At 45.3% G+C, this 13977-nt stretch overlaps 1 protein-coding gene across 3 annotated transcripts in view; it reads left to right on the top strand.

Annotated features, from left to right (window-relative positions):
* The window catches only part of Ccdc162 (coiled-coil domain containing 162), a 191167-nt gene that overhangs the window by 71325 nt on the left and 105865 nt on the right, over nucleotides 1–13977 (top strand). For all 3 annotated transcript variants that reach the window (XR_015645929.1, XM_087598712.1, XM_087598713.1), the window contains exons 15-19: nucleotides 427–619; nucleotides 2118–2245; nucleotides 9761–9961; nucleotides 10951–11072; nucleotides 12820–13048. Coding sequence is in view for 2 of the 3 variants with exons in the window: in XM_087598712.1 (XP_087454838.1) it covers nucleotides 427–619; nucleotides 2118–2245; nucleotides 9761–9961; nucleotides 10951–11072; nucleotides 12820–13048 (873 nt within the window). In the remaining variant the exon portion in view is untranslated. The remainder of the gene's footprint in view (nucleotides 1–426; nucleotides 620–2117; nucleotides 2246–9760; nucleotides 9962–10950; nucleotides 11073–12819; nucleotides 13049–13977) is intronic.

Raw genomic sequence — 13977 nt, 5'->3', positions numbered from 1 at the left:
AGACGACCGTGCCTTTCCCAGAGTAGCTTTCACAGTCTTTCACAACTGGCTGGTTTTAAAGAGTCTGCATAAAGGAAGTAAAGAAATGTACAGGCAAGGGACAGTCACTTAAGTCTCTTCCGTTAGAAGAAAGCGGCAGGCCTTTGTGTAAACAAAAGTTTTATCAGGTTGGGAGGGGGGATAGAATGCTTGCATTAAGGTTTTATAAGGTGGGGGAGATAAAAACATTTGAATTCCCTGTGGAAAGCAAAAGTTTCGCAGTGTTTGATTATATATAATTTAGCTCTTCGCACACTCAGCGTGCTTGCGACTCTACACCAGCAGCCCACTGTGTGGGAGGAGAAACCCAGCATCCTGGCCATTTGGACTGACAAAATATAACTCTCCCTTTTCCAGTAACTTTGAGGTTTGGCTTTCTCTCCCCAGGTCCACAGCATCCAGTTCCTGGAGTTCTCGGAAGCTGAGAACCAGGACGACTTCTACAGCACACAAGCTGGCTGCATCCACACCCAGGATCAGCTCGGCGTGTATGTCGTATATGACACCGCCCTGCAGGATTTGAAGGAACTGGAGTCAGAGCTGCTGCTCATTGCTAGCCATTATATTGAGAAAGAAAAAAGTAAGGAGGGAAATTAAAAAAAAAAATCAACTGGCCAGGGCTGGGGGTGAAGCTCAATAGGAAAGTACGTGGTTGGTGCACACAAGGCTCTGGTAGATCTCCAGTACTGAGAAAACAAGTCTCTCTCTCTCTCTCTCTCTCTCTCTCTCTCTCTCTCTCTCTCTCTCCCTCTCTCTCTCTCTCTCTCACATACACACACACACACACACACTCACACATACACACTTCATACACATATACATACACACATGTACACACATACATACACACTTTTCACACACAGACACGCATATACACACTCACATATCCACATACTTCATATATCCAGGCACACACATATAAACACATACATACACACATTCACACACACATATATATATACACATACATTCATACATACACAATACACACATACATATACATATATACACACTCATACATATATATGCACATATACATGAATATACACACATGCATATACACTCACACATATACACATTCACACATACATATACATACACATAGACACACATTCATACATACAGACACACACATTCATACATATAAACACACACATATACACACACAGACATATACACATACACACACATATATATACTTATAAATATATACATATACACACATACGCATACACTCACACACATACACAGTCACACATACATACACACACTTCACATAGGAAAAAAATACTATATAGATCTGAGTTGTTAAACCACCAGAGATCAGTTTCTGATAAAGGAGAGATGTGTGTTCTCCTATTAAAGCTGTAAATTCAGGGACCATTTTAGCATAGACTTCGTGTCAACTGGTTTTATTTTTGAACAGTCCTTAGAGGTCTGGGCATGTACTTTAGTTGGTAAAGTGCTTGCCAAGGATGCAGGAAGTCCTAGGTTTGATGCCTAGCACTGCATCAGCTGGGCACGTTAGACATGCCTGTGATACCAGGACTCAACTCTTGCCATCGAGCTAGGAGGTCAAAAGTTCAAGGTCATCCCCTGCTACATAGTGAGTTTAGGGCCAGCCCGAGCTACGAGACTGAGTTTAGGGCCAGCCTGGGCTACATGAGACTCAGTCTCACAATGACAAAAAAAAAAAAAAAAAAGTACTGAACAAGGTGTGGTGGTGCACACTTGTAATCTCAGACCTAAGGAGACAGAGGCAGGTAGATGTTTGTGAGTTTCAGGCCAGCCTGGTCTGCAAAGCAAGTTCTAGGCCAGCCAGAGCTACACAGTGAGGCGCCGTATTAAAAAAAGAAAAAGAAAAAGGTATTATTACTAAAATTAGTGTTTAAATTTAGGAAGCGAAAACAAAAACTCTTGTTGACCTGGAAGTCAACATGTGTGGACTTCAGGCCTGGTCCTTGGACTTCAGATCACCGTGGAGAGTCCTAGTCTCCCGTTCAGACCTGCTCTGAGTTCTTCAGAGATGGGCACTTGAGAAGCTTTGTCTCTAACCATTCCCACTCACTCCTTCCCAGGCCACAGAGAGGACAGCAGGTCAGAGGGCAGCCAGCGCCTCGGCTGGGCCAATGCGAACGTGGACAGATTTGCCCTGCTGTACGACCTGTGGGCCTGCGAGGCGAATCTTCTGGAGTGCAAACGCCAGGTATGATTCTGGAAGGCAAACTGTCTCTCAAAGATCTGTCTGCTGGCTGTGGCGGTGCACACCTGTAATCACAGCACCCAGGAGGCGGAGGCAGAGGCATTGCCCCAAGTGTGAAGCCAGCCTGGACTACACCTGAGTGTAACAAGGCTGCCTCGCACAAAAAAAAAATAAGCAAAACAAAACGGCAAAGTTAAAATTTCATCTTGCTGGTTGCTGTCCCAGAGCTCTACAGATGCACGCAAGAGAGAGTTCATGTTATAGTCTAAGGAAGATATTAAGAGTTCTGAGGATCTACAAAGGTAGATTCTTCATCTTGAACATCTAGGACTCGTACGACAGAAGTACAGTATGCCTTACTGTTTAAAGACATCTAGAGAGACGCTCTGGGTTATATAATTACATAAGATTTGCCATCATTAAAAAGGTACATTTCTACAAATCATAGAAAAAGCGAAATCTGTGGTCTATAAACGTTTATCCAATCTCTGCCAAAAGAGAGGTAGGGGCTTCGGAGGAAAGGGATATTTGTCTTGTCTGGGGACTATTAAAACGGAGAAAACTGTCCCTAAGTCTTCCCAGAGGAACAGACTACATCTCACCGCTAAAAGATTAATAAGGCGTCTGGCAGAGAAAGATTCCTAAGCATGGAAAATGCCGTTTAGAATATCACACGGAGGTTGGCAAAGTAGAATCCTTCCTTGGTAGACTGCTATTGGGGGGCGGGATTTACATACCGACCCTGTTTGGGGTACACACTGGTAAGGGCTTGGGAATCGCTGATTTTTTTTTCTTTTTTCTTTTTTTTTCGGAGCTGGGGACCGAACCCAGGGCCTTGCACTTGCTAGGCAAGTGCTCTACCACTGAGCTAAATCCCCAACCCCCGGGAATCGCTGATTTTAAAGTTCACTGGATAACTTGGGTTTCTTGGAATTCCCCACTTGTAATCCATTTTGCCCAAGAAAATTGTACACAGTTTTTGTCTGTTTTTCACTGTTTTTTTGTTGTTTGTTTGCTTGAGACAGGATTTCAACTGTCTATGACTCTTCGAACTGCATATGACTCCAGGCATATACAATAGATATACAAGTCAGATGTCACTGATAATGAATCATTAAAAAAAATTAGTTTAAAATAACCCTTTGGCATATTGTGGCTCTGCCTCTTACTAAGAAGGAAAGTAAAATTTCCATACTAATGAAATAGCTGTCCTTGTTTTTCTAATATAATTCGATTCAAAGATAGGCTAATTTTTTTTCTTTTCTTTTTTTCAGAGCTGGGGACCGAACCCAGGGCCTTGCACTTGCTAGGCAAGCGCTGTACCACTGAGCTAAATCCCCAACCCCAAGATAGGCTAATTTTAACATGATGAGGAATGACAGTGAGAAAACAAATAATTGTTTTCCATAAGTAAAACATCATGCTTTTATAAGAGCAGAATACCTCCATGTACAGTAAAACACTGACATTTGTAACATACAGGGGTCTCGGGTCTCTGCTGGGTATTTCAGGCAGTGTTCATTGGCACCGTATAGTGGGGTGACATTATGAAGTATGCATGCTGTGTGTTCAGAAGTTGGCCGGCATGGAAGTCCCATGATGCAGTGTGGGCAAGCACTGCTCTTATGCATTTGATTATTTGATTCTGAGCTAATTTTCAGTTGTTGTGTTTTCAGGAACCTTTTAATATTGCCCTGTGTGTGTGTGTGTGTGTGTGTGTGTGTGTGTGTGTGCGCACGTGCGTGCACGCATGTGTGTGAGTGTGCGATCCCTCTATTCTGTTACATGGCTGTTGTGACCCACATTTGAGAAGCTTTGGGGACGTGAAAAGAGCCGTAGGGTGAGCCTAGTCTTGTTTTTAGTCGCTGTCTTAATGTCCTCATAGAGGATGAGCTGCGTAAAAACTCTCTAGGGAACAGATCACCTCCAGTGGCGATCTGGAGAGTGAGGAGGGACCTGGTGACAAGGATGTAGCCGTGGGGGCAGGAAGGGGAGCAGATGCCATCACTCTGAAGGGGACAGGGTAGGAGTTGAGGATTGGAGATGGAGTTTGGAGTGAGAGAGTAAAAAGAGATTAGAAGGGGTTTCCAAGGGCCTAGGAAGGAGCTACTAGTTAACGCACAGTGCAGGAAGAGTGAAGGATCGTTAAAGAAGATACAAGTGCACTCAAAGACACACGTCATCGAGTGGAGGTGCAGCCTCAGATGTGAATGTGTTGTGGGGAGTTACACATCGAAAGCCAGGAAGTAGATATGGCTGAGACATGACCGTGGATGTTGAACCATAGCCACGGATAGGAAAAGGTGGAGAGTCTGACTGGGCCCTTGGTGACACCTACTTTATGCGGTAGGCTGTGGAGCAGACGGAGTAGCCAAAACTGAAGCCAAACGAGCGACAGGAAAAAGCTGGAGGATGCCCAGTGATGCAGAGCACAGTACAATATTGGGGGTGATGCTCCCTCAAGGCGCCAGAGTGGGGTCAGTGTTCAGGGCCACGGGCGGCTGTGCAGGCCTCTGCCAGGGGGTGCCGTGGGAGGTGGAAGCCACACTCCTGCAGCTGTGACACGGTCTGAAAATCAGGAGTGACGGTGGCTTCTTCTAACTGCTTTTGTAGCAGACTGGATGGTTAATGTTTTGTGCCCTCTGATTGGTTACTCATGGAGACGTAGGTCTCTGTTGTTTGGAAACAAGTGTCTGAGCTGAAAAGGTGCAAGGCTCGAGCTTTGGAAGACAGTTCTTTTTCACACATGACCTTGACCTGCCAGTGAGAGCCTCACGCCGACCAACTAAGTAAATGGGAGATTGGGACTTGTCCTGTGGTAATTGTCTGTATTAAATGAAAGAAGGCAAAGTCATTACTCCAGACACAAGTTTTTAAGTGTTTCTTTCTGTGTGTGTGTGTGTGTATGTATGTGTATATGTGTATGTATTTGTATGTATGTATGCATGTGTGTTTGTGTATATATGTATGTGTATATATGTGTGTTTGTGTATGTAGTGTTTGTGTGTATGTATGTGTGTTTTTGTTTGCATGTTTGTGTGTGTAGTGTGTGTGTGTATATGTATGTATGTGTTTGTGTGTGTGTGTTTGTTACGTATGTATATGTGTGTATATGTGTTTATATGTATGTGTGTTTGTATGTGTGTTTGTATGTGTGTTTATGTGTGTGTTTGTGTATGTGTGTATGTGTGTGTTTGTTTGTGTATGTATGTGTTTATGTGTTTGTGTACGTATGTATGTGTTTGTGTATGTAGGTGTGTGTGTTTATATGTATGTGTGTTTGTGTGTTTGTGTATATGTGTGTGTTTGTGTGTATGTATGTGTGTATGTGTTTGAGTGTATATATGTGTGTGTATTTGTGTGTGTGTGTGTGTCTACACATGTCCTAGTTTTCTCTTCCCCTGAGGCAGGGTATTCCATGGCAATAGGAGAGTCAAAGGGCAGAAAAAACCCAGAAGAGTAAGCACTCAGCAGGGACTGTAGGAGCCTGTAGCTCATTCTATGCTAAGCTGTCAAGCTGCCCACTAGTTCCTCCCAGGGTACACAGAACTATCTTAATTTAAAGCAATTGTTGAAAATATCCCCCCTCCAGCCTGCCCTGAGAATAAGTTCCCTGTAGAAACTGAGCTTTCTGGGCCAAAATTGTAGAATATGGTCTTCCAAGTCAGAAACTCTGGGCAAAGAGCCCATCTTAAATGGCTAAGCCAAATTTTCATCTGAGGTACAATTGATCCCTGTCCTGCACACTGACTCTGGTGCCAAGTCTCCTCAGCCATTTTCGATTGTTAAATATATTGGTATCACCACTTAAGAGGTTCTGGGACATATTAGGTCCTTTCAGTTCTTTAGAATAACTCATAAAATTAAAGCTGATGTCAGCTTAATGGCTTGAGGGACAAGAGTGGCCAGAAAGTTGGTGTGGCAGCTCCTGGATCATGCTGTCCTATCTCCTGATGCTCTCTCCACAGTAACCAGATACGTTCTACAACTTGAATTTGCATCTGTATACAGCCCTAAAATGAGTTTTGTGCATTATCCCCGTAATAAGGGAAAAGAGGTTGTGTGGTAAGTTGTGTCTACCATTGGTTTTCCGTTTGACACTTTGGTGTGAGGTAAAGTACTATCTTTAAAAGTTATCGTAGGGGCTGGGGATTTAGCTCAGTGGTAGAGCGCTCGCCTAGCAAGCACAAGGCCCTGGGTTCGGTCCCCAGCTCCGGAAAAAAAAGAAAAAAAAAAGAAGAAAAAAAAGAAAAAAAAAAGATAGACCCAGGGAAGCTGGATAGCATCAGTTTTGTCTGCTTCCCTATTTCCTCAGACATTTCCTGGCCACTCGCCCTGCTGTGTGGCACATTACTTTCTGAGAGTTGGCCCTTGACACACAGAGGTGACATTTGACAGGTTAGGATGACTTCTCAGGCAAATACCAGCCCGGAGTTTAAATGGTAACAGGCCAGTTAACAAACGGATAACAAACAGAACCGGTGAGGCAGAAAGATCATGCCCCGCCCTTGCTAGGAAGGAATTTGTCATGAAATTGCTCAGTGATCCATCTGTTACCGCCTCTCGGATGAGTCTGAACACCGAGAGATGACATTAGCTTAACTTATATTTTCCTTCTCAACAGAGAAAATACTCCAACATTTGGGACATGCTTACCTTAAAAGAGTATTTGCTATTTATCTGAAATTCAAAGTTGGTTGGATGCCCTGTATTCCTCCTTATTTGGGGGGAGGCTCAGGAGGCAGCCACAGCTTACATCAGACAAGTCCAAGGACAACTTAGCAGAGTGTATTCTTGCTTTCTATCGCGTGAGTTCCCGGGATTGAACTTGGGTCCTCCGACTTGGTGGCAGGTGCTTTACTTCCTGAACCATCTTGCCTGCTGGGCCATTCTATGTTCTTATTGGCTGACTCTGGTAACCTTATTCAATAATGAGAATTCAATTTAGCATGATCCTTTGCAACGTGGCCTCACCAGATTGGGATGGATACAAAGGACTCTTCTCCCCAGCCAACTTCTGTAGGAGAATCTCTTATAAGCATCACCTGTCAGTAAAAAAGCTGATGGCCAATGAGCTGAGGCAGAAAAAAAAGGAGGCGGGACACTAGTAGGATGCGAGAGGATTCTGGGAAATAGTAAGGGTATAAAAGAGAGACTTGGGGAGAGACTGAGGAGATGAGACAAGGCAGAGGACAGAGGAGATGGATGCAGGTAGGAGAACTCAGGAAGACGCCGAGAAAGACACTGAGAAGACTCTGTGGGGACTCTGAGGGGACTGGAGGGAAGAAGCAGGCAGGAACTGAGGAGAGATAACTAACCAAAGTGGTAGACGCAGAATAGTTTGAATGGGTTAAATACATTACAAGGTAGTCAGGGTATGAGCCAAAGTTTATGGTCTATGCATTTAATAACAATGAATTAGTCTCATTGTAGTCTCATTGAGTCATCATTCTGGGAGCCAGGGCTGGGAAAGGAAAACTTGGAATTTAAAAATTATTTTTATTAACCAACTTCCCTCATCAAATAACCAACAATTGGACTCTTTGTCCAAAAAATAGGTCAAGAAGTGTAAATACCATAAGCCAGCTCCCAGGATTACCCTGGCCCAGCCACTAGGGTTCACACTGGGCTAGAATGAATTAAAAAGTAAATGTTTCTTCTCTAATCTCTCCCTGGGACAGCTGAGTGTCGCCCGTAGCCTGTCTAGTCACTCCTCCTTCGTCTCAGTTTTTCCTTTCTATCACTTAATGATTGGCTAATATTCTAGTGTGACTCTTGGGTGAGGCGATCCGGTCGCCAAGAGCACCCTGCTCCTTTTTTACTGTGGGGTGAACTTAGAGTCAAAGGGAGCCCCATCTTTCTTCACTTCTGAGTCTACTCTGTGAACTGTGAGTCTCTAACCCCTGGCACACCTTCCAGGAGGGAGAGTCCTTACCGCCTCACATCTCAGCACAACAGGAAGTAGAGGCGGGCAGGAACAGGAAGTAGAGGTGGGACAGGAACAGGAAGTAGAGGTGGGACCGAAAGGTATGCTGGGCTATAAACTTCAAGCCCCACACGGTCAGATCCACTTTTTTCCATGCTTCAAAGGTTCCACAACCTCTCAAAACTGTGCCACCAGCTGGAGACCAAATGTTCAAACACATGAATCCTTAGGGGGTATTTTACATGCAGAACGTCACAGGTACAGACTGGAACATCCTAGGGTCACTGTCCACAAGCCTTGCCTTGACGTTGGGCAGACAGATGTAAACATCCCTTTTTAGGTGACATCTGATTCCCAATGTCTGTTCAGTCTGAAGTGTTTAACCTTCTTGGGTAAAAGAGGAAAACTCGCCCCAGCACTCCGCAATTCAGTGCCTGTGCCTTGGAGATCAGTGATGAAAGACAGAAGTGTTGACCGTGTGCCCATGTGGAGGTCTTCAGAGAACAGGGGACTCAAAGTAGCCGACTCATGAAAGCTCATCTTCCAGGCTGTAAGTAGGCAGATGAATGGATGAAAAGATCTAACCAGAGTGATACATTGTAGAGAAGTAACCAGGCGAAGGAAAGAGGGTAGGCTTCTAGGAATGGCAGGCATTGGGGTGTTGTCTTATTCGAGTTTATATTGTAGAGCGACAGTATCAACTGTCTAACATTCCTTTTGTTTGTAAAGATCAAGAGAAGGAAAAACAGAAGTAGATAGATCAAACTCAAGTCCAGCCCTGGATCCGTGGTGTAAGCCTCAGCTCTTGTCTCTTCACTCTGCTGGTTTGCTAGCTGCACCAGTTCTTACTATATTTGCACAGACCAGACTGATAGCTACCCTGAGGTTCCAGCATCTGTCTTCTGCTAAGGCCCTGGGGGCAGTTAAAGCCCAGGATAAAGCCTCCATCTTGTTTGCTGGCCCCAGAGCTGTCTCGCTCTATCCTGACCCAAACCCTTACCATCATCATCATCATCTTCTTCTTCTTCTTCTTCTTCTTCTTCTTCTTCTTCTTCTTCTTCTTCTTCTTCTTCTTCTTCTTCTTCTTCTTCTTCTTCTTCTCCTCCTCCTCCTCCTCCTCCTCCTCCTCCTCCTCCTCCTCATTCTTCTTCCTCTTCCTCCTCCTCTTCCTCCTTCTCTTCCTCCTCCTCCTCCTCCTCTTCCTCTCCTCTTCCTCTTCTTTTTCTTCTTCTTCTTCTTCTTCTTCTTCTTCTTCTTCTTCTTCTTCTTCTCCTCCTTCTTCTCCTTCCTCTTCCTCCTCCTTCTCTTCCTCTTCCTCTTCCTCCTCTTCCTCTTCTTCTTCCCCTTCCCCTTCTTCTTCTTCCCCTTCCCCTTCCCCTTCCCCTTCTTTTTCTTCCTCTTCCCCTTCCCCTTCCCCTTCCCCTTCTTCCTCTTCCTCTTCCTCTTCCTCTTCCTCTTCTTCTTCTTCTTCTTCCTCTTCCTCCTCCTCCTCCTCCTCCTCCTCCTCCTCCTCCTCCTCCTCCTCTTCTTCTTCTTCTTCTTCTTCTTCTTCTTCTTCTTCTTCTTCTTCTTCTTCTTCTTCTTCTTTTCAGCTTCTTGATAGTTACTTGGAAGCCTACCAGCACACCTTGGACCCTGAAGAACGGCTTGCTCTAGCACAAGCCATGACTGACATTATGCACCGACGCCCTAAGTTGGATTTCAGCCACTCGTATTTCACTAAGGCCTACCAAGACGACTGTACCTGCCTGAGGCTCCACCTGCAGCTAGTGAGGAGCATCCTCAGCTACCACGTGAGTACGGCTTTAATAGCTCCATCTGGGAAGAGGATGGACGACCTAAGCCAAAATAGTGATGATGATGATGATGATGATGATGATGATGATGATGATGACGACAACAACAACATTCTTTCATTGCATCTGGGTTTTCTGGGCAGAACGTTTATCTGTAAGTCATTTGCACTTCTGAATGTCAAGCATAACTTAAGTCTTTTTTTCTTTTTTTTTTCTCGGAGCTGGGGACCGAACCCAGGGCCTTGTGCTTGCTAGGCAAGCGCTCTACCGCTGAGCTAAATCCCCAACCCCATAACTTAGGTTTTAAATGGAGGTTTCTAACCTCAATGACAGTTGATTCACAAGGAATCAAGAACCTCGTGTTTTATGAGATCATAGAGTTATCATCGATAAAAGGACTTTTCTAAGACACTGTCATATAAAACTTTGATTTTTTTTTTCCCTTATAGGTGAATGTTTGTTTGGGTGGTTTTGTTTGGTTTGTTTTTGTTTTTGAGGTAAGTTCTCACACAGTAGCCTAGGCTTGTCGGGAGCTCCTGGCAGTCCTGCCTCAGCCCGCCTCAGCTCTGGGGTTGTAGAGATAAACCACCACGCTTGGCTTTTGAATTTTATTTTATTTTATTTTACTTTATTTTGTTTTATTGAGACAGTCTCCTGCCCTGTAGCCCTGGCTGCCTCGTACTCCTTGTGTACCTCCAGCTGGTCTGAAACTCTCAGGCTGGCCGGGAACTCACAGAGATCCACCTGTCTCTGCCTGCCGGGTGCTGGGATAGAAGGCGTGTACGAAAGTTCCAGCTTTCTTTGCATTTTCAAAATGGTTGGCTTTCCTTTCCTTGGCTGATGTTTTGCTGAGAGCCCAGAATGTCCCGTTGTAATCAAAACCGCGTTCAAGGTGAAAACTAGGGGAAGAGACAGGAACACAAGGGGTTTAGCTTTCTCCTGTCTAAGTTCACAGCCCAGGTCCTGGGAATATTTATTCTTTTTAGTTAGAGCAGCAGCAGGAGTACGTCCAGAGTCTCTGGCGAGGGGATCATCCTGAGGCTCCCAAGACGTTCGGTCTTCCCCTGAACATAATTTGCAAGCAATTTGTTTCCATCAACAACAGCTGGTAAGTTGGCGCTGTCTTTAGCATTTTACATTTAATCTTCCACAGCAATTAAGAATGCAGTTTTGGATCAAAGTACTAAGCTTTTAAGCCCCATTCAGTGCCGAGTGGAAGTGAGAGAGACCTTGAGCCTAGCTCATTTATCTGAAGCCTGTGTGAGCTTTTAAGTTGCTCTGAAAGGAACTTCTTTCTTCTCACAGTATTGCTAAAGAGGCTTCTGAGAATTGGCCAGATGAACCTCTGGGCATTACCCTCCAATGAGCAGTATTGGATTTCCCGAGACCACTCAGGGCGGGTGCACGTTTTGTCACGCTGTCAACGTGACTACTTCCTTCCCCTGTTCCTTTCTAGTCTTTGAGTTGGAGGGCTCCTTGAGATGGCAGACCCCAAGTCGAGCAGGATAGCCTGAGATCAAAATCTCCCCATTGCTGCCACAAGGTGGGGAGTAATTGTCTCTCTTCTCTCCATACCCAGCACACACTTTTGAGGACATAGACATGGACATAGGCGTGGCCCTGAGGTCCCGTAGGTGCACATCAAACACAGTCTTTATGTAAGGTTGTCGCCATGATAGGTTACATCTCTGGAACAGGCAGGGGACTGTGAGAGACAGTAGCTAAGATTCTACCTTCTTTTTTTCTTTTTTCTTTTTTTCGGAGCTGGGGACCGAACCCAGGGCCTTGCGCTCGCTAGGCAAGCGCTCTACCACTGAGCTAAATCCTCAACCCCAAGATTCTACCTTCTTAAGAAGTTCAGTTTGTGAAACTGCATCTCCCCTGTTGATCTCGCACGGCGCTGATGTCTTCACCGTAACGAGCTTGGCACCAGCCGTGTGTGTGTGTTACGTCTTGCCATGGAGAGAATATGCTGTTCAGGAAATGGCTTTTGGCAGATCAGGCTAGGGCTAAAATGGGTCCTCGTAGCTGTCAGAGTAGTCTCCAAACCCAGTGCCATTGGCACGGTTGAAGCTGGTTTTCAGGCGTTGAGCTTTAAGATCTAGGACCAAGCTGAAACCCATTTACGTAGATTCTAACGGGAATATTTGTGCTCTTCCGTTTTAAGGTAGGAAGACCCCTGACTTGTTCTGTATCTTCTATTTAAAAACAATATGCAGACAAGTGTTTTGTTTTGTTTTGTTTTGTTTTGTTTTTTTTGGCCTCATCTATTCTATGAGGCCCTCAGTGTACAGAGAACTTAAAAATTGTCTCTATCCATTAACATCGGGGAGGGGGGGGTTGGGGGAGCAAAGGAAAAAACTCAGGCGAAAAATAGATGCTAAGAATAGTGGAAATTATTGTTTTCTTACCTTATCATTTTTTCTTTTCTTTTTTTCTTTTTTTTTTTTTTTTTTTTTTTTTTTTTTTTTTTTTTTTTTTTTTTTTTGGAGCTGGGGACCGAACCCAGGGCAAGCGCTCTACCACTGAGCTAAATCCCCAACCCCTTACCTTATCGTTTTTATTCTTCAGATATTCTTTTTTTCCAGGCAGTCATTGAAGCATGGAGGGTTTGTTATAGCCATTGCTTACGGGACAGTTGGAAATATGTCAGTTTCTTTCCACTTTACAGGGCTTGCGTTAAAGCAAGGAGCATAATGCAGTACTGGTTAATTCCCTTGGGTTTCCCTGTCCGGAGAAAGATCAGGACGTGCTGTGATACTGGTCTTTAAAAATATAAAGTCAGATATCTTCAATACAAAATGTATCTATATTCTTTGTCGTGAAAAATCAAATCACCCTTTCTTCTCTTCAAGCCCAGGTTCAGAAAACGTCCATCTGCTGGAGCTCCACCCTTCCCTTGGCCAGGCTGGCCTCATCCCCAAGGCTCTGCAGCACCTGTTGCGGGAGGCTCGCCACGCCCACAAGGCTGCGTCACGCAGCGGGCTCGCCCAGCTGGAGATTCAGGTCTTGCGGCTTGCCCTCGACCTGTGGCTCACCCCAGCCAAGCCCGAGGCCTGGTACAGCGCACAACTCCAAAGAGATGTGGGTGTTTTTTGACAGGACAGTTGGGTCCTTGGCAAAGAGACTACTTCCTTCCAGATGTTTCTGTTTAGCTCTCTGACTGTTTGGCACTCTTCCCTTCTGTTTGGCCAGAGGAAGAGCATAGCCACAAGCCTTGCCAATGTTTCTATGCGTTTTTTGTTTTGGACAAAGCTTCTGGCTAGTATATAAGGATGGTGCTAGAATTAAAATTAAATGGGGGAATTACATAGGTATGTAGAAATATTTTCTCCCTTCCCACTGCCACTTTAATGATAAAGTGTGTCTGTCTGTGTGTTGGGGAGAAGCTGGAGAACACTGGACAGCCATAAGGATCAGTGGCTCCGGCTGAACTTTTACCTCAATCCTTTGCACTTTCTGTTAAGGCTTTGGATGCTGGGCTGGGGCTTCCAGACTGATCTCTTTCTATAGCCACTTGTGATAATGGAGGTGATTGGAAGAGTATCGGCTCCTTGGGTCAACATTCTCTCCTCTCCTGTCTAAACTCCCTCTCTCCCGCCCTCTCCCTCCTCCCCTTCTCCCTCTCTCCCTCTCTCCCTCTCTCCCTCTCTCCCTCCTTCCCTCCCTTTCTCCCTCTCTCCCTCTCTCCCTCTCTCCCTCCCTCCTTCCCTTCCTCCCTCCCTCCCTCTCTCCCTCTCTCCCTCCCTCCCTCCCTTCCTCCCTTTCTCCCTCTCTCCCTCTCTCCCTCTCTCCCTCCCTTTCTCCCTCTCTCCCTCCCTCCCTTTCTCCCTCTCTCCCTCTTCCTCCCCTCCCCTCCCCCTCTCTCTTCGTGTGTGTGTGTGTGTGTGTGTGTGTGTGTGTGTGTGTGTGTGTGTGTGTAGGCTGTGTGTGTATGGATGTCCTCCGTGGAGGAGAGAAGAGAATGCTGGCTACCCTTAGCAGGAAGTAAAGGAAGCCACACCTAACCCCTG

This window comes from Rattus norvegicus, chromosome 20 (genome assembly GCF_021556685.1).
Source record: "Rattus norvegicus strain SHRSP/BbbUtx chromosome 20, alternate assembly SHRSP_T2T, whole genome shotgun sequence".
NCBI lineage: Eukaryota > Metazoa > Chordata > Mammalia > Rodentia > Muridae > Rattus > Rattus norvegicus.
This window is presented reverse-complemented; position numbering and strand designations above follow the sequence as displayed.